General features: G+C 33.2%; 3 protein-coding genes and 1 long non-coding RNA gene across 16 annotated transcripts; all 4 read right to left on the reverse strand.

Annotated features, from left to right (window-relative positions):
- Positions 1–1594: 1594 nt before the first annotated feature.
- On the reverse strand, positions 1595–5089 carry LOC106758071 (cytokinin riboside 5'-monophosphate phosphoribohydrolase LOG1). The gene is made up of 7 exons (XM_014640980.2): positions 4788–5089; positions 4297–4394; positions 4176–4206; positions 3268–3367; positions 2320–2390; positions 2018–2161; positions 1595–1903 (listed from the first exon to the last, which is right to left on the reverse strand). Exons 1-7 carry the CDS (start codon positions 4905–4907, stop codon positions 1838–1840), a joined length of 630 nt encoding a protein of 209 aa, XP_014496466.1. The 5' UTR covers positions 4908–5089; the 3' UTR covers positions 1595–1837.
- A 10070-nt stretch (positions 5090–15159) lies between these two features.
- LOC106758934 (protein CNGC15c) lies at positions 15160–18733 on the reverse strand. The gene is made up of 7 exons (XM_014641949.2): positions 18349–18733; positions 17612–18158; positions 17301–17513; positions 16779–17077; positions 16357–16468; positions 16034–16270; positions 15160–15888 (listed from the first exon to the last, which is right to left on the reverse strand). Exons 1-7 carry the CDS (start codon positions 18375–18377, stop codon positions 15235–15237), a joined length of 2091 nt encoding a protein of 696 aa, XP_014497435.1. The 5' UTR covers positions 18378–18733; the 3' UTR covers positions 15160–15234.
- Positions 18734–20475: 1742 nt separating this feature from the next.
- On the reverse strand, positions 20476–21100 carry LOC111241455. Its single transcript, XR_002667436.1, has 2 exons — positions 20761–21100; positions 20476–20689 (listed from the first exon to the last, which is right to left on the reverse strand). It is a non-coding gene; the product is annotated as an uncharacterized LOC111241455 (long non-coding RNA).
- Positions 21101–21627: 527 nt separating this feature from the next.
- On the reverse strand, positions 21628–26921 carry LOC106759613 (receptor-like serine/threonine-protein kinase NCRK). 13 transcript variants are annotated; one of them, XM_014642877.2, is made up of 11 exons: positions 26832–26921; positions 26207–26261; positions 25345–25455; positions 25111–25177; positions 24714–24827; positions 24061–24303; positions 23696–23937; positions 23292–23588; positions 22814–23047; positions 22358–22588; positions 21628–22180 (listed from the first exon to the last, which is right to left on the reverse strand). In XM_014642877.2, the coding sequence occupies exons 6-11, from the start codon at positions 24290–24292 to the stop codon at positions 21920–21922; spliced, it is 1497 nt and encodes a 498-aa protein (XP_014498363.1). In that variant the 5' UTR covers positions 24293–24303; positions 24714–24827; positions 25111–25177; positions 25345–25455; positions 26207–26261; positions 26832–26921; the 3' UTR covers positions 21628–21919. The 13 variants fall into 13 exon arrangements, with proteins under 13 accessions (XP_014498363.1, XP_014498360.1, XP_014498355.1 ...); XM_014642874.2 differs by lacking the exon at positions 25111–25177 and adding an exon at positions 25661–25740; XM_014642869.2 differs by lacking the exon at positions 25111–25177 and adding an exon at positions 25661–25740 and having other exon boundaries at positions 26094–26261.
- Positions 26922–27621: the final 700 nt, after the last annotated feature.

The following is a 27621-nucleotide window of genomic DNA, read 5'->3' on the forward strand; positions in this document are numbered from 1 at the left end:
CTTGCTAGAAAATCAACAGTTTATGACTTTTTTCAAACAAACTTCTCAATAAATATTTATTCAAAAATAAAATAAAATTAACTTGCATGTAACTAATTTAAAGATACTCTATCATTCAGATTATAAAAACAAATTATTTAAATTGATAGAAATAATTTATTTTTAACTAGTGAGAAAAGTTATATTCTTTATAGTTTTATTTTATTTTTTATAAATGCATGAAATGTTAATCTTAATTAGTTCAAATTGTTATAAGCCCACTTCATTTATTTTCTTAACTTGGGCTTTGTCCACTGTATCTAAAAAAATATGGACTATTCTAAATTGATAGTAGATAAGAATATTATTATATGTATTCCTTATCATGAGTGTAAGTCCTTCCTATTATCTCACTTCAAAACCAAATAAATAAATAAATTCTGGACCCAATTCTCATATTTATCTTCGGCTGATCTTAAGGCTATATAAGTTATCACCATGAAGGTGATATAAAAAAAAATATTCTTGAATTGAATCACTTTATTATAAAATATAACAACTATCAATAATTAGTGATCTAATTTGTAAATAACCCGAACAACTTTTTATCTAAATTACTATTTTAATGTATATTTTTATATTTTGATGATCAAAATATTATACTCATAAATATTTTTGATAAACATTTAGTAATTTTGTAAATAAACTTAAACTTTTTTAATTGCAAAAGTACAAGTAGAATTAGATAGTTATTCTAAAGAGCAGTTTCATTTTTATAAAAGAAAGTGTGATATTATAATTATTTTCACAATTTTTATAAAAGAATTAGTTTTTTTATATTAAAATATAGCATATCATAAATTATTTTCACAATTTTTTTATATAAAAATGTGATAATATCTATTTTTTTTAATTATGTTTATAGAATAAAAGATAATGCAAACAAAACGTATTCTTATAAATTCAGAACAGTGCAGTGACACACTCACATATTGGACAAATTTTGTTGGCTTGTTAGAAAAAAAAATTTCCCTCTGAAGGTGATAGTTGCAATTAAAAAAATATATATTAAGAATAATGAATAACATGAGACAAATCAACAACAAGACAATAATTTCACAGTTGGTAAGGTTGTTGTAAGAGTAAAATTTGCAAATCCAAAATTATGTCACTAGTGTTAGAAAACGGGTCATAGTTTAATTAACTGTTACGAGTTTTTCACTAATAAAAATAATATTTAAAGCGGGTCTTACTAATATCAATTCTTTTAAATTAAAAAAAAAATATTTTATTTTAAACAATTTATATCAAAATAATTACTATTTTATTTAAAAAAAACTCATGCAAATAATTCTTACTAAAATTACCTGTTTAATAAATATTAATGCCAGTAAACACATTTATTTCACCTTTCAGAAATATGTTTTGAACATTTGTGATTTGTTGATTTCTGATTATCAACACTTGGTTTCCTTTGAGTATGATGGACCACATTTATGCTACAATGCATGAAAAAAATGTAGAAAAAGGAAATAGAAATCTTATGATATTATGATATTTTTCTGCACAATTTTTCTAACCACGTGTGTTTCAATTTTAATCAACAGATAGAATCTTAAAAACAAAGAAAAAAAAAGGATTGAAATTGAAGATGGTAGTTAACCTTCATAACTAGATTTCAGTCTAATGACTAGCAACGAAATGTAGAAGAGCACAAAGAATTCGGCTCTAGGAAATTGTGGTCATCGTCTACCATAATAGTCTCTTCCACTTTGAAATTCTAACTAACAACTATCATCTACACAAACTTCCATCAACATCATAGTCTAAAACTCCATTAGATTCCACAATGTGAAGACTAATGTAGTTGTTCACGCTCCCAGCTTACCTTGGAGACAACTCTTTCATGTTGTGGGAAATACTCCTACAAGGTGAAACCAAATTTCATTAGTTTTATCGAAAGAATGGAAGCTTGTTATGGAAAGAGAAAATACTGATAATAATAACTAAGTTAATGGAAGAACTATGCAACAATCACCTCCATCTCTTTGACAAGTTCTTTTGGTGTTGGTGCTGATACAATTATATGGCGTGCAGTGGGGCTGATGAACCCTTCTTCCACAGCTTTGTCAATGAAAGACAAAAAGGTATTGTAGTATCCATCAACATTAAGCAATCCCACCTTCAAAAATCGAAACATTGTTAATTTTATAGCTACAATTATCACACAAGAGTTTAATAGACAAAATTTTCATGATTACTATAGTAATTCTTCTAGGATGCAATAGAAATTTAATTTAGCTTTTCTGTAAGTGTAAAATAAAAATTCAAAGCATGTACCGGTTTATCATGGATGCCAAGTTGAGCCCATGTTATCACCTCAAGGAGTTCCTCAAGTGTCCCATAACCACCTTTATGATAAAAAAAAAGGATAACATTACCATACTAGTCTCTGCTTTTTCTTTTATAGTCAGAATACTGTATAGAAAAGGAAATATACAAGGGCAATGGATGTGAGTGCATTAAATATTTTTTAAGATTACAGCCAAAACCTGAACTAACTTAAACATGTAATTTAAAAACAGGGACATTCTGGTTAAATATATTGTTTTTGGACACGTCCTACGTTGGAGCACAGGATATTCCAGAATCTTGGATATTTCTCATGTGATGCACTTGAAAAAATCTGTTGACAAGGTTTGGAGTTTTTTTTATTCCAATTCTCGCATAAGTTTTATTTTATGAGTAAATGTTTGTCAAAATTTACTTTTTTAAGGAGTGATCATTTTTAAATATTTTGAAAATTGAAAATATTTAAAATAAAATAAATGATTCGCCATGTTGCAGAGTCGTCCCAATACAATAAATAAAAAAGTTTCTTTTTTACGCCAATGAAAAGGTTTTTGTTTTCCTATACACCATGATTTCGAATTGACCAGTCATATGTACAAATTTTGTAGGTGTAATACCGGTGGGAGCAAATAAATAATGGTACGGACATCAGAATTGAATAATGTTTAATTATGTGAATAATGTTTTTATTAATTATAACGATTTAAAAAATATATTTAAAGCATGATATTTATCATTAGAGATATATGGCTATTGACATGAGTAACTTAGGTATCTAGGTTTATGCATTTAATGTATTGTTTATTTTGATTGAAAATGAGTGAAATATGAGAAAGAAGCAAGTATCTTACTGATATGGAATCAGGGTGACATGGCAGGTGATGTTAATGAGATTAAGAAAAGATAATGGCATAAGATAATGAATGTTGGACGAACCAGGTAAGGCAATAAAGGCATCAGAACGTTTGGCCATCTCTGCTTTTCTTTGATGCATGTCTGCTACTGCCTTCACTTCCCCCACTGTTTCTCCAGTGAGCTGCAACCAAACGAATGAATCCAAATTATCACAGGTTCATAGCAATGTAAAGTGAAAACAGCTTTTGCGCGTGAGTGAGAGAGTGAGAGAGAGAGAGGGTTGCTAAGCTACAATACAATTCAATACTACAAGAAACAATGCATGCTACGGAATATGAGGAAGTTGGAGAAGGGGAGCGGTGCAATGATGACTGTTGCAGTGTTGACAGAGAAGTGGGCTCATTTGGAAATCATATGACCACCCTTTTGCTATAGGGGAAGCAACGAATAAGAGTCAGAACAGAGAAGCAGATCAACGAAGAAAGTCACTTACTTTCTCTGTGATACCAATTAAGATGGGGTGCTAACAGAACCACAAATGCCATGAGAATCTAAAGGGGTATATGGGACTAGGAGAGAAGGACAAAATGGTTCAGAGGGGAAAGACCCCAGATTGCCAGGTGTATGTATGTATGTATTCCTATTCAATATTCAATATTCAATATTCATGTGATGGATAAACCATAAATAAATAAATAAATAAATGTTGTGAGTGAAACTGAAATAATACACAAGTTCTACTTCCTCCCACTGAGAACCGCACATGAAATACAAAAAAGGACAAGTGAAGCTCAGATATTGGGATAACAAAAGTATGGTGGAAATTCACTTGAAATAGGGTGTGTGCCAAGGAATTGGAACAAGAACATATATATTGTGGTAAGATAGAGAAAAGAAGGAGATAATTCTCTGTGTCCCCCCCTGCATATGTGTTGGGTCATTTTCTTTTTTATTTCCAAGGAAATGCTTCCAAAACTCCTTAACATTACCTCTCTTGGCATAAGTGTCTTGGGAATAACTCTGCGCGCAAAAGCAGGACAAAAATCAGTTGACTTCAACAAATTAAATATATATAACATCATCATCAGACCAGACCAAGGAGATGCTCACCCGATTACATGGCGACCACCTTCGTAAACAGCCTGAGAAATCAACCCCATCAAACCAATGCTGCCCCCTCCATATACTAGATCGATGTTTCTTGACACCTTTTCAATACCAAACAATACAAGTATATGTGTGAATAGAATAGCTCTAGTTTTCTGAACCTAGGAACAAAGAAATATACAACTGGACAATTCATGAAAGGCAGAGAAGTTGTTTAGAAGACGGGTTTACTGTTTGTTGGATTGTAAATCTTAGTATTGTAGTAAAAAGTTGTAAGCTTAGAAAAATTGAAAAATGGAAAGAAAAATAAGACAAATTAAGCAAAAGAGAGAGGTTGACGTAATTGAAAGTCATGAGAAGATAAAATAAGGAAAAAGAATGTTAAAGCAGGAGATGAGAAGAAATCAAAAAATATGGGAAGAATAGGATATGTTTGAGGAGAATTGGTAGAAAAAGGAAAGAGAAGAAACAGGAAAGTGAGAAGGAGCATTTACCAATTCCCTTCCAAGCTCAATAGCAGCGTCCTTGTAAGTAGTTTTGTTCCCTGGACTACTGCCACAGAAGACACAAATCCTCTTGAACTTGGATTGCTTCATCTCTGTTTCTTTCTCCATCTCTCTTTTTCTCACAGAGGGAACAGGTTCTATGTCCCACACTGGACAAAATGGATGAACGGGTTGATGGTGTAAACGCGCGCCTATGCTATATATAACAGCAACACAGGCAAAGGCTCTTACACGTCTTCACCTCATCACCGATGATGACGCTGACTCATACAACTTGTACGTAGAGACTGAGGGAGACTTGATCCAATGATGTGTGTTTTCTTTCTACTTTACCATGGTCCCCTCTCTACCACCAATGAAAATTAATAAATAAATAAATAAATAAATAAAATAAAATGAAAAATAAAAATAAAAACAATCCGTGGTCCTATCCTATGTGAAGATGAGATGAGATGATTGTGGTAGCTTGTGGGTTTATTTTTATTAATTTTGATGGCATGGAAATGGATGCCCTGTTGCGTTGCGATTCAAATTTCAATGACTAATGACAGCACCAAGCCGTTAAGGATATCCTAGAATTATCAAATGTCAGTTTGAAGAGAAACACACATAATTATCCGAGGCCATTCAATAGAGGCATTGCCGGCCTGTCTAGTACCTTGAGATGTAACTTGGAGATAGAAAGTTGACCAAATATTGGACAATGTTGGTTCAACGTTGTCATAAATCTAATAGATATGTTGATTCTTTTAATTCTTAACACAGAGTTTGGAATGCACTGTTTCTGATGAGCTCGTGAAAAACACCCTTTCCCGCTCCTCCACCGTTCTTGCTTCTTCACATTGTCTTGTGAGTAGCCAAATCAGAGCATCTTCATCTGGGTTGACTTGTAATCTAGTACTTTATTATTACATTCGGCATCCAACTAATCCTGTCCACCCACCCACTCCTATTACAATCTATCCCTCTCACACACACTTCCTTCTATTTCTGTTATAACAATCACCTCATTATTTTAACACAGTGCTGCAATTCCCCATTACACAACATCTACATCATAACATTATGCCACACCTTCGAACGTGTAACATGTTCGAATTTCCCAAGCTTTTCTTCTACACACACGTTTCATTCTCATGCTGGCCCATCTCCATAATATCAAGTTCCATAAAAGTAGCATATGATTCACATTGTAATAACATAAAAGAACTTGTACAAGATTGCTTATATATAAAAATCAGTTTTTTATTTTAAATAAATGACTTCACATTTTTAGTTTAAATATTGAAACTAAAATTGTAAAAGTGAATTTTGCCTTGATAGTTACATCTCTTGCATACATGTAATGTGAGAGTTGATCTTATACTTAGATCTGGCCAACGTTGCAGGAATGATACACTGCATCCAAATTTATTCCCACATTAGCATAGACAGAACATTTGTAATTAAAATGGTTTATTACCCTGTAGATGGAGTAGAAAACGTAAAGTTTGGATGGTTTTGGTGAAATGATCCGTGCAATAATGGAAGTTGAGAAGAGTTTAAAGAGAGGACAAATAGTGAATGTGTACCTGACTGACACCAATATAGCATTGCTCTAGAGGATAGGCAAAGAGGAAGCATGTGCAATTGGCTCCCAGCCATTCTTTGAGAAGAAAATTGGGACAATCGGTCAGAGTCCTATTGGAAAGAAACATCTCAAAAACCAATAAGAACTTGACGCCTCTAACACCCATCATCAAATTGGTTTCACCAAATTTGGAAACGTTTAATCTGTCACACACTCTGGTTTGATGCTACCCTTTCTGTCTCCCTCTTATATTACAACCAGCCAAATTTTTTGACTATGTTAATCAACTACCAATAATAAAGTACGTATCCCATCTCTTCTCAGATAAGATGTGTGACATTATGTTGGCAAACAATTGTGATTACCCTTCACTTTCTTTATCCTTTGTTGGGGAAAGCATTGCACTCTGTTTTTATAATATTGCCTCCTCATTCATTTTATGCTCTCTGTTTCCGAATTCAACTTGTCTTTTCATCACAATAAGTGATCTAACAACAAACACGTAAGACTATTTGTAAATAAACACCTATTCTAACCCCCACTTACTCAATTTTATGCCAAACATTATTTTTATACATCCAATCCAATATATTCTCAATTTACTTTTTTACACCTAAATAATTCTTAATCTGATGTATAGCTTTTATCAATGGAGACTAAATTTAGAATGTATGACTAAATCATACACAACTCTTTAAAATTTTATGTAAGAATTTCAACTTACATAACAAATTCACACCACCTTTAACATAAAACTTTAACATGAAATTATGGATATTTTTTTACAAGGTAATTCTTAAATTTATCCTTTTTATTCAGCATCATCGTGTTCTTAGTATCAAATATTGATTGATTGACTTTGACTCGTATTGAATGTCCAACATTTTGTTAAAGATTTAGCGAAGTTTTAGAAAATATCATCCAAAAATTTGTTTGGTGTTCTTTGCTGGAATTTGAATTGGAAGCAAATGAATGATTGAGTTCCTTGAGCAAGTAAATGGTGGGAATCCTACTCAGATAATGATCCACGTACTATGGCTAGTTAGTAACCCAAATGCATCCCCTTTCCGTTCTCTTTATTCATGTCATGTTATTTCTCCTCATGCCTCGTAGATTTGTCGGTGCAGTTTTATGAAATTCCATTTCTTTAAAGTACACTAATGTACAAGGTATCCATGCTGGGTCCAAGATTGTTCACTCATAAGGACACAGACCCTAGTTGCTTGGTTTCTGCGGTTGTCACAGATAAATAAATTTAACAGTAACATATTCCTATAATACACTCCTTATTTATACTTATACAAAAACTGTATTGAATAACAAACAGAATATTGGAAAATATGATAGCAGTGGTACGTAAGTTGTGTTTAAGTCTGCATTGTGTCATATTCGTAAGAGATTAAAAGATTAGTCCAAGAGTTGCCTTTTCGGATAAGGCAGACATCTCTTTCATCATATCGTTCAGGCAACGCAAGTATATGAATACTGTTCAGCTAACCCATGCATATACTGTAACCCTGTCATGAACATGTGTGAGAGAAAATGGGGCCACGTAGTCCTTTGTTTATGCCTAACTGAAACATTTCTATTTCTTACTTTATTTTTCCTACTACCACTGATGTTGTCGTGTTGGTAAGAGATCCGATGAATTAACTTATGACTTATGACTTAACTTTTCAACTCAAATTAAGTCTATATTAACTTAGCATGATTAATTTTGTGAGATTGTTAAATGAAATATGCATAGTATGTTGTATATAAATGGAGGGATTTGGTGTTAATTAAAGCTGATATTGCATTTGTAGTATTGAATAATGTAAAGTTGATGGATGTGGTTAATATGAATAATTAAAAAAAGTTGGAGGTGGCTGTAAGAGTAGCATATATAGATAGGATGATTGATGAGGGAGCATAGTGGTTGTCAACTTCGTGAATAAACAAAGAGTGCTCCGTCAACCACCGACTTCCCATCTGTCCTTGGAAGAATGTGTGTCACATATATTTATTATTTTCTTCCTTCCATACAAACCAACTCGTATACGTAATTAAACCTTCTTTTTCAACTTCTATCCCGTTTGCACTTTTATAATCATCAATTAAATTATTAAATTCACTTTCTACAAAGATTTTTAGTATATTTTACCAATTTCGAATTTAAGATTCACTTTAAAATAAGTTTTACTATAGATAAGAAAATAAATCCAATCATTGCCTCAATTCTTAATAAAAATAATTGTTTTTCGTTTTATATGTATTGTAGAGAAAAAATTCATAAACTCAGGCAGCTTATCACATCAGCTTCTTATGCAATTGTTTAAAGTTTATTTCCTTTTTAATTAACAAATATAACTCCATACTTTAAGCATCATGGTGACATCTTCCATAGGTTTGTCCAAAATATAAACAAATACACTTTTTTAGCCAAATTCTCCACTTGGTCAACAATGTTTACACGTGTTGCTTTAAAAAAAAGTGATTTAAACTCACTTTAATTCCAGTATTCGTCGTGAATGAGCCTCATCAATTGCATATTGGTTATGCTTTTCTAAATGGTGCTTTATGGTTGGGATGACAACTTTAAGGGAAATCATTTTTCGAATGGGATATCCTTTTCGCGTCATGTTACAAAATTTAAGAATGATAGAACTGTTCATTATACACTGTATTTAAGGGTGATGACACGACATCAACCAAAGGATTAAAACTAAGATGTTCAAAGCTAATTTTTATGTCGGAAATTTATAATAACATTTAGAGTTGACAGCAAAATTAGCAAAATTATCAGTTAGTGTTATCAGACATCACTGGTATCAATATTTAGTTTTAACACAAATTAGTGTTGGATTATAGTTGGCATATGTGTATTACTGGCTATTATCAAAAACAATTTCTCAAACCACTCAAACTATTTTTGCAAATTTTATTCACTATTTGAATATATTGTTTTATGTTCATCATTTTATAATCATAATTCTTGATGACAAGAATAAATCGTGAAAAGAAGTGTTTCAAAGGTAAGATTAAAGATCATGATCAAATACTTTTTTATATTTTTTTTAGTCGTTTTACATTATCTTAAGTATCTGTAGTTAATTTTTTTTTAGATTTTTTATGTTCGAGTTTCAAATAATGCACTTTAATGTTCAAATCAATATTATAACCCATTCATTATCATTATAATATTTTAAATTCACAATAAACACAATCATTTATCTTTTTACTTCATATTTATATTTATAATTTTCAAAATAAATTTATGATTAACAAATCTGAAATCACGACCTAATATTTAATAAGTACAACTTGTAAATTTGATTATAAATTGTAATGAAGTTCCTTAGAATTTGTGACCTTTCTTCGATCATCCCATTATCCTGACCGTTTTCTTGATTGTTTGACTGTATTGGCCATATACCATATGGTACATGCTACAGTAATAGATTTTTTTTGACAATTTCAAACTCAAATTTCCAACATGTTTATTAAAAACATGGTTTGCAAGAACTGTTTTTCAAGATTGATATATTACTCAAATATTACTTTCCAAAATGACTTTGTGTAATGAAAAACAATTTTGAACTTCTATTTTATATGGTGTGTCAATCTCTGTGACATGTACGTGAATTACGAGTTACCTTATCGGTCAAATAATTGAAAGTTAAGTTATATTATAATTTTGTCGAATAACTATTTATGTTAATTAAATGCTTAAATCAATAAAATAATTCACAATTTGTTCTTTCTTTTTTAATATACTAAATCCTAAAATTGATTCACTGTCTCATCAACTTTAATAATTATTTTAATATTGTAAGAGCTAAAATCAATCTCTAACAAACTTTTTGACACAATTTTACCGGGTACAAAATTTGTTCGAGTATTAACATCTTAAATATCTATTCAAATAATTAGATGTTTCAAGCTTTGGCTCCATCTTCAGTTACTATTTTTGTTTAGTTCTTTTTTTTCTTGTTAATGTCCTCTTATTAATCTAAACCATTTTTTGTTTTGTTTTTTGTCTGTTTTGTTTTTTACCCTTCTTATTCATTTTCTCTCTATATCACTTCTATAACCTAATAAGCTCTAAGCACCAATGCATTAATATCCACTTAAGGTATAGTATAGATTTACTCCCATGTTCCCCTCCTCCGCTTATTCTCTATTCATTGTTTTATTAGGTTTATAATCAGAAGCTAAAAGGGTTACGAAGGAAAATAGGGTGGTAAAAAATTCATTTTCTATGGAAATTCAATTTGAGCATCGTTATTTTTATTTTAAACTCCAAACGAGCCGAATCATATAGTTATGCATGGTGCATGCACTAATTAATAACTCGTAATTAATCCATTGTGAGCACTGTTAAGTAACACCCGATAAGGGTATTAGAGAAAGTAATTACTGATTAATGACCAATAAAGTAATAGAACAAAAAAAGCATATAAAAACCAATAAGGACATTAGTTTCTTTTATTTTCTTTATTTATTTTTTATAAAAGTAACAACCAATAAGACTATTAGAAAAAAAGTGGAAACTACTATCAGTTTCATTCTTCTTTTTTTTGTCCATTTTCTTCGACAGACCACCACACTATCCATGGGATGCGAAGTACCACTGGACTTTGATACCCTTCACGTGCTGATGTGGTGACTTGACATTTATAGGATACGTTCATTTGTTTGAATATCATTTATTTAATCGAAAAGGAATTCTACATTCAAAGTATTGAATTGATGATTCCTTTCAGCAATATGTTTCTATTACTCTTGAAATTAAACCTAAGATCAACATTTTATCACCATATGCATTATCAGATTATTAGATTATAGGACTAAAAATTGTGTTCCTTTTGAATCAGGTCATCCAATAGTGATGTGACGCAAAAAAGCAATAGAAAGTGATACTAAGGGAGATCTATGTGTTAGTTGTTGCCGGGTATGAAGATAGAGTTGCAGGCATTGTTCCCATAGCTTCTAGTTATGATAATTGATCCTTTTAGGGTTTTTCTTCTTAGCTTGGACAACAGAAAGTGTTTGTTTGGGAAGCAATAAAACTGAAAATGCGTGAAAATGTAGAAGCCAATAACTAAGAAGTTGGATATAAATAATTGATGTGGCATTGAAGTTGAATTGTTGATGAAAACTCCCCACATAAGACAAAAAGTATGAGAAGAACCCAATAAAACATTGTAAGCGTTGCGCACAGAGTGTTGAAAGTAGAGATTGATGATAACTTTGGGTGAGTCAGCTTCCGTGGAGGCCAACATGGTTTGCCACTTTGAGGCACTTGTCTGCTTGTTATCATTCTTCTTTTTCCTTGTGCTCTTTTTGTTGGTTTCATCTATATTAACTAATTACTTATTTGACTAATAACACGCGTTTTAATCAAACAACAACACCTATTCCTATCAATAAATATCAATATATATCTTCAATATATATACCTCAATCGCAACTAGTACCAACTTGTATTCATTCCTTAAAGTAAGTAATCGACTAATATAATCATTGTTTCAGTTTAGGTTGAATTTGAAGTTAGGCTGAATTTGAAGTTGGAGATGGGTGAGGAGAACTATAATAGACTAGACAGGATGTGCATGAGAGTAACCGAACAATGTAATATATCGAGTAGGACGTGTAAAAAACTGACTAAACACTATAGCAGATCGGACAAGACATGTAGGAGGTTGATCGACCACAATAACAAATTAGATGAGCTACTAAGGAGACTTGTCAAGTTGTTAGAAAGTTCAGCTATATTTTGTTCTGCTGATCTAGAGTATGTGAGAGGGTATTCGAAAAAATACTATGATATTTAAGTTAGTAGGTGACATAACCAAAGAAGTATATTGTGTGTATGATGTGTGAAGTCATATCTGAAACATTTACTTATAATAATTGTAAATAGACCTCTACATTTTGTGGGTCTAAGGACAACTCAATCACACCTTAACTGCCTTAAGGGCTTAATGAGTCATTGTCGTTGATAATTTGACCATGTTGTGTCTAATCAACTATATTCTTCGATCATATTGTTCGATTGATCGACCTAGTCGATCTAATAGTCAACTTGATTTAGTCAGTAGTGTCAGATTATTTGGGAGTTTTGTCATCGGATACAATTATAATCAAATATTTAAATGAGAATTTTTTTTCATAATTAATATTTTCACTTTTAAGTGAAAGCAAAACAATAAAAAAAAATATAAGACTAGAATGACTTTATAAAATGGGTTAATTTTTTTATTTACTTAGAATATAATTAATTATTTATGAAACTTAATTCTACTCAAGTATAATAAATTTGTGATTTTTCTTTTATATATTTACTTAATATAATATTTAAACTCACACTTATATTTTTAACAATATAATAAATATAGAATATTTTTTTAATTAATAATTTAATTTATATATGACCAAATGTGTTTTTTTTAATTACTAATTTGGTTTCTATATTTTATTTTATTCAAAATAAATTTAATTTGACATTTTTTTATTCAATTGACCTAAAGTGAATTGAAAAATGTCATATATAAAAAGCTAAACTACTTGTTAATTTAACAAAAATATCAAATTAACTGTATTTAATAAATATTAAATAAACAAAATTTTAGAAACCAAGTGAGGTATATGCTTAAATAGAAATAAAATCAATAAGAATTTTTTCTAAGATACAAGTTAAGTAATTAATTTCCAACACACAGAAAATTAATATGAATTTCAGACCAACCAATCTACCTAACAATATTATTTCAAAAACCAAACGTAACTAAATTGTTTGGAATTTTTATAAAAATATAAGAGAAGTAGTGAAGACCAATCATAATAGTAAGTGTAGCCAATATAAGTTTTCAGTAGTAATTTTTCTAGTTCCATGTTTGCTGGAATAATTCTTGTAAGTATAGGAAGGCTTTGGGTGAAGAAGGATGAAGTGTTTTTGCTGACACCATAACATCATAAGTATGCACAAATCTAAAACAAGACATAACATCAAAAGAAAGCATCAACCAACTTCATGTAATATCTACTTGGTAAGCGGAGAATACATTGAATTTTACTCTGTTTAATAAAAATTGGCACATAAAAAAATAGAATTAGATTAAGTCTTAATCAATAGAAATTATACTTTTACTTAAATCTTAAAATAATAAATTGATGAGTTATTTTCTTATATTATTTATGTTTAGCTCAAAAAAATTATCCTTTAACATTTTGGAAACAATCAATCGTATCTCTTTAATACATATACTTTTGCAATCTGCAAATGTGAAGAAGCTTGTAACAACTACCATCAAAAATCACTTTCCTACTTAACTAAAAACAAGATCTCTAATTCTGAAGTTTGAGAAGAAACAATAGGCTTAATTTTAATTTTAAGTTAACTTTATTTTTTTTTTCTCTGGTTGAGTGTATACAGAAAATGCAAGCAGAGAAAATGATTAAACTATTATTAAAGTGTACAATTCAAACTATGTCACAGTTTTTATAGTCTTATTCTTCCTTTCTGGTTACGAATGGAAGGACACCTGGAATCATTAGCGACCTTTAAGGATGGATTTATCGTATCATGAACTAATAGAGTTTAGGTTTTAACAACTCTTGTTTTTTTCTTTCTATTTTCTTCCCTGTCCCGTCGGTTAAGCTTAAGCCAATGCCTATGGTCAACGATAAAACTCACATGCATATACGTAATTGTTCAAAGAATTTGTCTTTACAACATAAGTGGCTTTATTGGATGAAGATGGAAAAATGTATAATGAGAAATTAATATAGAATATAATATTTTGAAATACTGTAAGAGATAAATTCTAATTACCCAAAAAAGGTCACACATATTCTGAGTTTGGCATATATGTCAGTGTAATAGGAGATACCATTTTTCAACGCGTTTTCTCTATTACCTTTGTGGGATGCATATGATGATAAGTGTTTGGTGGATACATTCATATTCATGAATTACCACGAAACTGTGTATGTTCATGCAGAGTCAGGTGTTCTTGGTGGAATACACCATGAATCCATTCGTTGGTACGAAAGCTACATAAGTCTCACAACACAACAAAATAGCCCAATATTTTTTTAATACTTATTGCTACTTTTATATCAACCATCCCTTTTCCTGGGAAAAGCACAAATATCATCATCATATATAAATCATAAACGGAAACAAGACAATTGCCAATTTAGTTTACAAATTTTTTAAAATATCAAAATGTTTTTTGAAATTACTTTTCACTGAATTTAGTTTAATCGTCACCCAATAAACTATGTCATTTGATTTTGTATCAAGTCAAAGAAACTCAGGTTAACATGTTTATATTCATATTAAAACTGTTTAGGTTAATAATATTTTTAGTTTCCTGAAAAAAAATGATATTTAATCTTTAAATGCTAATTTTGAGGATTTTTCAATTTTAAACAACTATTTTTTTAATTTGAAAAAAAAATCAAAATTATCTTAAACTTTAGAGATTAAAAACATAATTAAACTAATTGTTTTCTTTAGCTTGTATCTCTTTGTTTTTTCAGTACAATCAAGCACACTTAAGTGTCTCGATTATTCTCACTGCAGTTCATAAACTAGCTGCAAAAAGCATAGCAACATTTGTATACTTCATCTTTAATCTATAATTCTGCATGTTTTAAGGTTTCAATTCCGTGATTGAATAAAATGAAAAAGAAAAAGAGAGAGAAGATATTACAAAAAAAAAAAAAAAACTACTGTCAAAATAGTTGAGTAATTAGGCCAACTCTATTTTTATGTAGTAATTAGTACGGCCAATATTATTGTTACTAGAACAAAAAGTTTATATTACATTTTAAAGTTTTTTTTTAAAATTTTATTTTTTATATTACATTGAATAGTTAATATCGTTCATCCACAGAGAAATCTGGTTCTGCTGGCTTCGGCAAAGAAGACACAACTCCAGAATTTGTGGGAGAAGAGACATGAACAGCTTTCCTAGTACTCCTAGCGACCCTTTTGGCATACGTTGGTGTCTCAGGCTCTGCATTGTTAATGGCTCTGGCCCTTAGTTCAGCAACTTCCTTCCTCTTCTTATGCCTTCTCCACGCGGCTTGAACGAAACACGCAGCCCAGGTTCTCCACTGGTGTGAGTAAAACCTGAATTTGTGTCTCAGTTGTTTGCTGTGCAGTCTTCTGAACTGTGACGCCACGAATTTCAGGTCTTCCGCTATCAGTGCAAAGGCCTCCACTTCCGATATGGCTTTCACTGTTCGAGTGGACGAAGGGAGGATCACACTGGGCCTTGGGTCCAAGGCCCAAGTTAGAAGCTCCTCGCCGCAGAAATCCCCCGGCCCAATACGGCACGAGTTGAAGAACCCGGCCCTGCCCCCGTTGGTGGTGTAGGAATCAAGATGGCCCCTGATTATGAAGAGCATCTCATTCACAGGATCACCCTCTCGCACAAGGAACGTTCCCTCTGTGCACAGTGCAGGCTTCAGCCTTTCGCAGATTGCATCCAACATTCTCTCATCCATTTGATCAAATAATGGCACCTTTTCATAACCAGGATAAAAAAATATGTTACCTTTTCACTCTACCTTTTAGTTATTATAAAAAGAATTAATCTTTACAAGTGGGTGCTTTTCTATTAGTTAAATGTGTTATATTGCAAGATTATGTGGTGAAGCTGGGACTTACCCCTCGAACTAGATCGAGACAAAGGTGGCGTTTGATGTCTCTCTGAAGATCCACTGGGAGTCCTTTAAGAAGAGATTCTTCATCTACTCCTCGTGTGGCCAGCCATTTGTATTGGTCGTATTTACGCACAGATTCTCTTAGCTCTGGAGGTAGTTGTCTGTGATGCATCCATTGTTCTGTATCAGTTCTTTTCACCCTCCATTCTTCTAAGCGAACAGTAGTTGATTGGAGATATGTCTGCAAAATTCAACTTCTATTGTGTGTATTAAATTTTCATATGGGGAAAAAACAGGTAAAGGAAGCGTCTTGCACTGTTTAATTACCTGCATGTTACCGATTAGTAACGCAAAGAGAACCAATCCAAGAGTTGCAATAACAATGGCGACCATTATCTCTCCAACGTATGTGCTGGTAAGAAGGCCTTGTCCCAGAGAACTGCATCCTCCAATCAGAAAAGCATTAGGGTCCGCGAGGGTAAAAGAACTTTAGTAACTCATGCAGAATTTATTCCATTTGCTAGGGAAGAGGATCAGAGAATGTGGATCACATTATCCTTTGTTCAACAAGATGAAAAGAAATAAAATAGAGGAGTTGCACTTTTGGGATATTTTGAATGATCGTGCTGATTGAATTAGGATTGAAATTAAATTGTTTTGAAGAGAGCAAGGGGGTGACATAATTGTCATAGAAGCTTGACTAAGGTGTAAAAGATGATGATAAGGTAAAACGACTGCATAACAATTACCTCAAATTCCTTAGACCCCACCACAGGCAGAAGAAGTACTTGTTGAAGAATGCTGAGGATGTAACTTCAGAAGTCACGGCATCAGCGTATATACCAAACTGATAGAATTCATCTTTTGCATTTGGTGAGCATAAATTTGTGACATTACTTGCTATAAACCAGGAGACCCTATGGGCATCTTTAACCCTGTGGCAGTCAAAGAATCCATATTCACAAAATGACTTCTCCAAATCGCATACACTTCTCCAACATGCTTCTTGTCGCTCTATTGATAGAAGATACCAGCAAGCCCCTAAAATCTTTTTGGAATATTTTCCATTCAAAAACCAAGATAATCAAAAGAGGTTGCATAATGTTGACATGTGATGAAATATAAACCACTGTAGTTTGGTTTTGTTTGATTTGTATTAACTTTTTTCTCTTAACGCGAGCCTTAATTTTCTGTAATGAACATGATAGGATAAGGAATAGCTTCAACTGCATGAGCAATCAAGAAAAGTAGTTTTAAATTGAGCTACTTACATGGCTAGCCAACATATAAAGCATTAGGTTGTAAGCAGCTCCTGCCCATGCTGTTTCTGTCACCACCCCTGTAGCTTTTACAATTTGTGATGAGAGTGGGAAAATCAAAACTAGCCTCGGAAAGTATTGGAAAACGATGATGAAGCGAAGGACATTTTTTGTGTTGCCCATGGTTGAACCCTTAAGAGTTGGGATAATAAACCAAATTAACACCTGGAATCAATGTAGCAAAAAGGCATATTTAACATATCCAGAATATGTATTCCAACACATTTCTTTTGTAACGAGAAAGAAAATTTTCAGCATAGTACCTGAAGAAGGGGCAGGGCAGCAATAAAGTCTAACCAGAAACTCTTTTTAAGGTACCTAACTGCAATCTTAGAATATCCTACAACAAGTTCTCCTCTCCCAAAAACCCTTGAAGAGGGAGCAACAAAAGCCGTACGAAACTTCAACAAAATCTGAATCACGTAGAAGACATCCCCCACTGATCTAACCAGAGTGAGGATAACCTCAAGAGTTATTCCAATATCAATGCACACTTCATCTCGAACCACTGGCAGATAAAAGAACAAAGGGTCCACAAACAAAGACACTAAACATGCTACCAAGAAAATCTTGTTCCATCGGTGTATGATTTGTCCCCTGGGATCTAATACTCTTCGTTTGACTCTGTCATAGTCTTCCGAGAACACTCTTGACAACATTCTAGCTTTCAAGAACTTCCCCGTCACCTTTTTCTTAGCCATTTTGGAACTAGGCTCAGGTATTTGTGTCCCATCAATGTGGTATTTGATCTTGAAACCGTTGTCACCGTTACTTGCAGGAAATTTAGCTAGCTCCATATCATCTTCAGACCTAAAATATGCAATGAAACTTTAATATAAATGAAAAATCCATTTAACAAACAGCTCAATCTCAAAGCACGTTTCTATTGTTGAAGGGTAGAGTTGAAGTTTAGTAATTTGTTTATAGTCTAAGCTCAGAGTAGTAATAGCAGTAGTACTAAATAGCTTGAAACTCTAAAAATACAACGAAGGAAACGAACCTTGCAGATCCAGAATTACCAAAAGCCATTTCGATATTCCAGAAGTATGAATCTGGGAGCAATTTAAACACTGAAACTTGATGTTTGTTTTTCTATCAAATGTTTGTTGTTTATCCAAAAGCACCAACAATGATTGCAGCAAGAAAGTGCAAATTGTCAAAAGCATAAGAAGGAGATGCCAACAAACAGTGAGGCAGATTCCCGAGCATTTCCCTCTGCTATAAACAAAGCTATGGCACTTGTAAACCAACTTCTCACATCTGCGTCTCTTCCACCTTGCTTATTGATTTGCCCCCAACCAACTAGAAACCACTTTGAGTATTCAAAAACAAATGGATCATTCGAGCAATGCAGAGTGAGAAGAGTAGTATATTCATTTGCTTGTAGCTGTCACCCTTCCCTTAAAAGTGGGGGAACATGTCAAACAGAGATTTATTTATAAAAAAATGCATAGATAATCCTGAAGAAAAATATTAAACTATAAAAGAAATCAAAGGGGAAATAGGTTTGTGTGTACGGAAAGATTAATTCATTTGAAAAGTAGAAATGGCTAACTGGGTTTTACTTCATTCATTAACTATTTTTCACATGCATTACGGAAAATGCAATTGAGAGATGATTATTTATCAATTATGTCAGACTTTTTTGAGAGAGAAATACACCTTATGCTGTTGGAAGTTGACAAGTAAAACCCTAAGAAGGAATTTTGTTTTTTTGTTTTAGTTTACTTTGATGTTTGATATGGTGGCAATTAGGAAGCATCCATACTGATGGAAGGGAAGAACTATGGTTTATTATAACAGTGACGCGCTTTTCATCGTCAATGAATGAATTTTATTCCATTTGTTGCTTTGGATTTATGTGATATTCATCATCTGCATGTTTATTCAATGATTATATATTGTTGAATCCAATCCAATCCAAGTGGGATAAAATTAAGAGAAGAGTTTAGTCCGGCGGGTAAGTAGGGCCGTAGGGATCATATACCCATGCAGTGGTTGCTGCTTTCTTTCCAACCAAACAGAGTTGCTTTGACAGAGAGAGGTGAATTGTTAATATATTTTAACGTGCGAATGATCCGAGGAAGAGTTGACTGCGTTAGATACGCTGCTATGGAATCTGGACACGTGTTGAATCCTTGTAAGTCTCACGCACTCCCAGACCCAGCTCAGGTTCCCAACATTGCCATAAATGAATCTGAATCACTACTCTCCCCACTTTTCACTTTTGAGTATATTTTAGTCGGTATATTTTAGTAACGTGCAAAAATGTTTTTATATATTATATTATGAATTCTAAATTTTGAAATTAAAGATAATTGGATAATTTTTTCCTCGCTTTTCTCAATCATTGCTCTTACATTTTTCATTCTAATATTCAAAAAAATCAGAAACATTCATTGTTAAATAATTTTTACAAAAAAAAAATAATTTTATAATGAATTTTTATTTTATAAAGATCGATAACACTAGAATCTAACTATATAAATGATTGACACCACTCTTTACCAAAAACCTTAAACAATATATTAATAAATCTTTAATCTTTATATAGTATTGTAGTTTCTCATTTTTATCTTGGTTTCTCAAGACATTCACCACTCCTAATTGGTTCGAGCAAATACCACTTTGATTCGCAATCCGTCTCTCTTAATTTTGGTGAACAATGACATCCACTCATCCGAAGAAAGCAGTAATAATGAAAATGAGTTTAGTGTTGTGCTTTTTAAAAGCTACCCTTGAGGTCAGAACATTAAATAGAATTGTAATTGGTTGTACCTTCCAAAGGGTAGGTGTATCAAATTGTTAGTTAAGAGCTCAAGTACAGACTGGAACCATGCTGGAAGACTCATCCCAAGGATTTGCAAGATTTTTTATGCACGAGTGTTGTGACCCCACGTGTTTCCATTTCTATCTTCATATATTATAAACAACACTCTGCACCAACTGCCATAATCTTGTTCTTAGTATAGTCTTATTAATTACATGTTTGGAGGAGCTTTTCCCTCACTCAACCATGCACTTTTTAAATATAAAGCGATTTTGTAAAGTTATGTTTAGTTTATGCACTTCTTATACATGCTCAGAGTTTCATTTCATGATCATCTTTCACTCTTATTGTTGGATATATTACAGTAAACAGACTTTGCCTGAAACAAATTTAGTTTATGCCTTCTTACAAAGCAAGTAGCAAGGTTGTCTCTTGAAAAAGTTAAATACATAGCCAGTAACAATGAAAATCCTAAAGTACATTTTATGGAGTCTAGAGTGGAGGAGGGCCTGACTCGAAGAGGGGAGGAAAACAGCACCTAAATAGACCGCAGCAGCACAGAAACCATAAGCTGGAAATCATGTAAAACCATTAATATGCAGTTGCAGAAGTGAAAGAGAAAGAGAAATTGAATTCCCTTACCATGTATCTAAGAATCCTCCTCCATTGGGAGCTGGTCTGAGCAACGGTGTGGTTGGAGAAGGAGGTGGTGGATCCATCACATAAACTATGCATACAAAGGTTATTTCTACGGTTCAATGAATAAGTGATGTAGGTTACTTATGTACTAGTCCAAGATCCAAACCATACATTCCTCAAGTCACACTCTCATCTACCATTCAAAATCACATATGTTACCTCAGCTAACACATCCTAATTTATAAAAGTTGCTCACAAGCAACCATTCCGATTTATTTGACTCAGGACATAGAATGCAGTAATGTACAGTGTCCTGGGTTATTTGACCTCTTAAGTAAGCTTTCATCTTTGCATATAAAAGTTCTCATGGGAGGTGAATGTAACTCATATAATACAAATAAAACCTAAGAATTCCTTTTGTAGACCTAAAGTGTTCACATTTAATAAGTAGGTACAATGTATCTTCTCGTTATTACTATACAAATTATTTTAATTTTACAAAACAATAAATGATAATAAAAAAACTCACAAGAATGTAACCCTCAAAGAAGAAATCTCTGAATTCTACCAAGAATTGACCTATTGAAATATGACATCCTAACAAACCTAAATTTGAAGTAATTTATGATGTGTCAGCCAACAGGGCAACTACATCTATATAAAAGAAATTCAGCCACTGTAACTAGGTCTTTTGGTTCTTGGTGGGATCTTAAATCATATGTAGAAAAATTCCAGTCATTTGAGCCAATTATGAACTAATTTTTGGCCCAGAGTTTTATCACACTTGAAACTCACTGTCGTCTTAGAGATTCAAGCTTGTTGTCAACTGAGCCACGCCTATTAGTAAGTTCAATTCAATTAGTTCAAAGGTTATGACCGTACAAAACTATCATTTGAATTCTTCTTCAAATAAAGTACAACCAGAATCACCTATCCCTTTTCTTTACAACAGCACATCAATTTTTTTTACGTCATATCTAAAACTATGCACAAGACCCTTTAAAGGAAAGTGAAAAATGCATAAATTACATTAGAATACTCTGAAGGCTAGAGTGCATCCTCCGAGATATCCCACTGAACCATACAGAATATAGTGTAGCATAAGAGTTGTACCATAGTCCACAACATTAATTCATTAGACTTCTTCTGCTCTATGCTTTCATCAAGGGAAATTGGGGTTTGTCATGAAAAATGATTCGAAACGAGGCTCGGTTAAATCTACCATTTCCTCCTCTGATGCATGCCAGTTCTCACCCTTTGGACTAAAAAGGATCAAACTCTCCATATCCTCACTTGAAACTGTATGTGCATCTTTATCTTCATTCCCAACATTAAGATTGTGGTCAACACCTAACGGCAATAAATTACAAGTTGGAAATATACTTGGTGGAGCTTGCCTTTGATTCTCCAAGTCCTCCGGTTCCTTTACATGTTCAGCAAGAGAAAACTCAGGATATTGTTTATTCTTATTACAATGTTTGATTTAAGTGTAACTATCAGACAAGCAAAATATAAAAATATACATCACACAGAAGTTCGGAAAATTAAGAAATATGTCCAAACTAGAACACCTAAGTTAAGAACTGAGGACTGTTAGCACCTGAAAAAGTCTCACTGGAATGTTTCTTCTCCTTCTAGATCTGTCTGGGGAGATACTGGAAAGAATTTGAACAACTTCAGTCATAGTTGGCCGAGTGTCAGGATCCAACAGCAAGCACTCCTTAGCTAAGTATGCCATTATATGCAGCTCTTCTTCTGGGAAGTTTCCTTTCAACTGTGGATCAGCCAACTCGGTTATTACTCGCCTGCTATCCTTTAAGCGAGGACTTGCCTAAAATAGAATTGATTAAGCACGCTATACAAGAAGTTCAAACTGAAGATGGTGATTATCAAGAAACTTAATCGTCCAAGTTGGTGATTGTAAATGGAAAATGAAACTACATGTTAGTATATCTGAGACATTATACAAAGATCCTTTCTTCTCATGAAAAATCCTCCAAATAAGAACAAAAGTAAGTTTAAGTTAATGTAATAAGGAATCATTAATTTACAATACCCAATAAACAAGACTTTGTTCTTTGCCTGCAGATTTGTGGATGGGTTGCCGACCACTGATAAGCTCAAGAAGAACCACTCCAAAACTGAAGACATCAGACTCAAGAGAGGCTCTCCCAACAATTGCATACTCAGGTGCAAAATAACCAAATGTTCCCTGCATTCTTGCTGGAGAATCTGAACGACTGGGGTGGTCATCTGCCCTCAAGCTTTTAGCCATACCGAGATCAGTTATCTGCAAATTCATTATTTGAACGGACTGTAAAAGCTGCGATCTTTAAGCGGCAGCTTTTCAGAAAAAGTAGTTCTATGGATTTGAAAAATAAACTTGACAGGCAAAAGATGTGAAAAACCAGCAAAGTTAGAATTTGCTTTCGGTATCTTATTACCCTTTTTAAATTGCATTGTCTTTTCTCAAGTAATTACCCATTTGCTAGATAGAGGTTAGAAGTACCATAGAGAACAACCAAGACTCATACTTTTGCTTGCCAATTTTTGTCCAGCAGAATGTTTGTTGATTTGACGTCTCTGTGCAGAATTCTAGGAGCAGCTGCTTCATGAAGATACTCCAAGCCCCTTGCTGCTCCTAATGCAATTCTAACTCGAGTTGACCAGTCCATTTTCTTTCCAAAAACACCGTCTAAGCGGTCCCTCAAATTTCCATTAGTCATGTATTCAAACACTAGCAACCTTTGAACATTTTTTCCTTTTAGTTCTGAGCAGTATCCCACTAATGGCACCAGATGACAATGATGAAGTCTAGACAATAGTTCAATCTAAACAAACCAAAAAAATTGTTTTAGGCTCATCCTTTTTTATGGGACACTGTAATTTAACATGACAAAGACCAATCAAAGAAAACAGAAGCAAAATTAGGCACAACCTCTGTAAAAAATTCAGAGTCTGCCTCAGGCCCTCTTTGATCTTTCAGTCTCTTGACTGCCACATTACTGCCATCTTTCAGCCGACCACGGTATACATAACTGCTTCCACCTAGTCCAGTTAGATTGGAAGTTGAAAAGTTTTCGGTGGCATTTTCCAGTTCAGCAAATGAAAATTGAATAATATTTCCATAAAAGGTTTGTCTTTGGCTACCAAACAACAAAGAGGACTTCTGAAAGCATCCTAAAAAAGAAGAGAACAATTACGAACGAAAATATAATGGCAAAAAAAATTGGACAGTGTAAAACAAATAACATTTAAACTGATAAATAGACTCCAATAACAGTGAACACAAAACTGGCTTACCTGTAATATGACTAACAGGCAACGAAGTCTTATGACTGACTAAGTTGGTGGTGCTACTGTAACTTGTTTCTTTATCTGATGAGATCATTGGTGATTGAATAGAACATCTCTCCCTTCGGCAGACCTGACATACAACTGAGGCAAGAAATGCAATAGTTGTGCATGTAACACATACTGATAGAATAACTACTACAATCTTGCTCGAAATTTGCTTCTTTGAACCGAGTGGCATCTTGATAGATCCTGCAGAACACTCAAATGATCTGAGAAAAAGCCATTGAGTTTATGCAATGTACAGGTTAGATCATCATCAATAAGAACAAAGAAACACTTAAGAGAAAATCATTCTTCAAAGTAAGAATTCATACGCAATGGAAACCCTGTTTTAAAGCAATTTCAAAATCTTGTGGTTTTGGAAGTTTCCATACCATGATTGCTGTTGCATCAATCACATTTTTCCACAGAAGTCCACAGTTGCTGTAATTACAATGCAACCACCATATAAACCAATTCTAATTTTTGCATATGGAGGTATGCATTTTTGTTCTTTGTATAAGAATAACCGATTTAGCATAGTCCATCTAACTCAGTTATAGAAACCACAAATCAGTAAACAAAAGGGATGGAAGGCAAAGAGGGAGAAAGAAAAATACCCCATGTGCAATTGCAGGCATCAAAACAGTGAAGGTTATGGCCACCTGCCGACACTTGAGGAAACCCATTTGAATCACATAAGCATGTCCATATGGATGCACTCTCTTCAGCATCTACATGGAAGGTAAAGCAGTTACCAAACAATATTCAGAATGTGACCACAAAGTCTCCCTCTTTCTCCTAAAATAGTAAGTCTATACTGCACTCTTGCCATAACATAAGCATATAAACTAATAACTACCAACTCCCTATTTCACTCAAGTGGTGAAGACGTAGACCATTCCTTTAGCATATCATCAATAGTGGTTGAGTAGAGTTCTTTCCATGTTAGAGTACCCATGTTTTAAGCTTTATATTTTACAACATTACATTGGGAGAATGAGGCTTGGCCTGTACCTACTTGCACGTTTTACTCAATTTGTCTTTGGCAATTTCCTTGAATTCTGTCTTCCATAAATACAAGCTGAAATTTATTAGTAAAGGAAACCTTTATGAATTTAAGTGAATCCTAGTTAGCAGGAATCTTCTGCAAAAATACATTTCACTACATAATATCTCAAGCTAAATACTCAACTGAAGAAGATAGAAGACCATAGAAGGGGAGAGGGGAATGAAAAATAATCGTTATACCTGAATGACAATCACATGATTTGGAACAATTAGCACGAGAGTATATCTGGTTCCTTTGTAATAAAGAGCATCTACATTTCCACTTGTTTGGTCCAGTATAAGAAGGTTCATCTGTAGGTAAAAAACAAAGGGAGAAAAAGAGAAAAACAGAATGTATAACGGTTCACTTGGATTCAATCTATGACTGAGAAAAAAATGAAAAGCTTAAAACTTATTTAAGCAGGCAAGCACCAAATTAGAAGTAAGTACACATGGAATACTAGTGGTGACAGCTGGAAGGTCAAATGCCAAATGTATCATAAAAGGTGATACTGACCACAAAATGAATGCTGAATACAGAGCAAGCTAATAACTAGAGCCACAGCAACATTTAATTGAGGCTTCATCAATTCCAACCTATACAAGAAAAGGAGAGGAACCTTTTACACAAATCTTGAGCTAGAATTTCCCTCATGCTAAGACTGCAGTATGAACCAAGATAAATTCATAAGCAGCTGAAGCACCATGAGGCTACATGTTGACATGGATAGATAGATAGATAGATAGATTGAGAGAGAGAGAGACAGATTTACCCTATTAATGTTTCTAATTTCAAGGTATGAATACAAAAGAGCTATGTTAGTTTCAATCTTAAGACTAAATACCACCAATCCATAACATTTGTACATGTTAAGGATTCAAAATTTGACACCGACCCGCACCCTCAAACAATACAAAAAGTGTATCTAAGTAACTTCAAAAGCATATACCAGTCCTTCACCGTGACTCTGAAACAACTAATAGAACTTATCATGATCTTGAATATTTGTAATGGAATTTACTTTTCCATTGTGTGTGTATGAAATAGCATCAATGGGTGAACCTGTTAAAGGAGATAAACTTAATCTTCAAATTCTCTTGCTGGTTCCAATCATCATCTGTGATCAAATCAGATAAAAAAAGGCAGGCAATTCAGAAACAAGCAACAGTAGCAAAAGCCTTTGAGTCTCATATACCCATATGCTACAGCAAAAAAATGAATGACTATCATTTCATATTGAATAAAAAGATGTGAACTTCCTATCTGACCTCAATATTTGTGGACCGTGTATGAAATAAGTAAAAAAAGAGTAAGAAAGAAGAAATGAACGTTTAGCCGACAAACAAAACACCTTGCAGTTGAGGTTATCCTATCCACCCAAGTACTGAAAAATCAAAGAGGAAGTGACCCAAGTAGGGACTAGATTAACTAAGTAGCATAGGACAGTTACAATAGATTGAAGATCAGGATAACTCGAATCCATATTTGAACATCAATCCACAACTGATATATGTCTAAACATAACACGTTCAGTTGAAGAAGGACTCATGCAAAATCAACCGATGGATTGTTACGTCATGCAATAAATATAGACAGTGAACTGCAAGAACTCCCTTTGCGGATGGTTTGAGAATTAGCATCCAAAATGGTATTTAACTCTTGAAAACAGAATGAACTAGACAATTACCGAAATAACAACACGTCCTTGTTAACTCCACCAGCAAACTCTAGTTGAGTATCAGGAGTTTCCTCTGAAAGTGTAGTGACAAAAGCTAAAAGTTTGAAGTTGTTTTAGAAAAAGCATGTTGAAGTAAGAAAGTCAAAGCAAGGCTGGTGCATCTACCAAAGTCTGTGATGAGCGAGTGCTACTTTCACTGTAGGAGTGCAATTATGATCATCATCATCATCATTCTCAACGGCTTCAATAAAACTTTAGTCCACCCCGTTAATAGTGGGGTCATAATAAAATTTCATTTGATAACAGACATTGGAATAATGAGCTAAAGTAAAGAAAAGCAGGTTAATTCATCTTTTACCAAGCTGCATGTTTAATGTTTCAGTTTTGTATACATCATCTAACTTCTCTTTCACTTTCACTTCCACGAATGGAAAAAATAAAATATTAACTCCTCAGCATATCAATGCAGTATACACAGATTAGAAATGATATTGAGAACTAAGAAAGAGAACGGCTGAACAGAAAATGGCTCCGAATAGAGATCTGCTCCAATGGGGTTATCCTTTGAGAAGTATCAGCTCTTGGAAAGCGACCCTTTTGCTTACCGACAGGGACCCTTTAACGCCTTACCATTATGTTGGTTTTAACTAAAATGAAACCATATGCTCCTTGTTGAACACATTTCCGAGGTCAATAATCACGAAAACATACAAGGTAACAAGTAGACATCATCGTTGCGTTATTTTTACATCATTTTTTTTTAGGTTTAAACCTGTTTCTAAGTTATGTTTTTGTTCCT

This window comes from Vigna radiata, chromosome 4 (assembly GCF_000741045.1).
Source record: "Vigna radiata var. radiata cultivar VC1973A chromosome 4, Vradiata_ver6, whole genome shotgun sequence".
NCBI classification, from domain to species: domain Eukaryota; kingdom Viridiplantae; phylum Streptophyta; class Magnoliopsida; order Fabales; family Fabaceae; genus Vigna; species Vigna radiata.

Bases quoted from the DNA above. Each gene is read 5' to 3' on its own strand.
- LOC106758071 (XM_014640980.2), bottom strand. From the start codon at position 4,907: ATGGAGAAAGAAACAGAGATGAAGCAATCCAAGTTCAAGAGGATTTGT. The intron at 2,391-3,267 runs GTTCGTCCAACA...TTTATCATAAAG, and splicing joins TGCCTTTATTGCCTTACCTG to GTGGTTATGGGACACTTGAG. The intron at 2,162-2,319 runs GTACATGCTTTG...CGATTTTTGAAG, and splicing joins TTGGCATCCATGATAAACCG to GTGGGATTGCTTAATGTTGA.
- LOC106758934 (XM_014641949.2), bottom strand. From the start codon at position 18,377: ATGGCTTTTGGTAATTCTGGATCTGCAAG. The intron at 16,469-16,778 runs GTAATTGTTATG...TGGAGGATGCAG, and splicing joins TGGGGTCTAAGGAATTTGAG to TTCTCTGGGACAAGGCCTTC. The intron at 16,271-16,356 runs GTAATTAAACAG...TGAATTTTGCAG, and splicing joins TACTAATCGGTAACATGCAG to ACATATCTCCAATCAACTAC.
- LOC106759613 (XM_014642869.2), bottom strand. From the start codon at position 26,137: ATGATAAGTTCTATTAGTTGTTTCAGAGTCACGGTGAAGGACTG. The intron at 25,456-25,660 runs GTCAGTATCACC...TTTTACCTACAG, and splicing joins TATTCAGCATTCATTTTGTG to ATGAACCTTCTTATACTGGA. The intron at 24,828-25,344 runs GTATAACGATTA...CCTTCCATGTAG, and splicing joins ATCATGTGATTGTCATTCAG to ATGCTGAAGAGAGTGCATCC.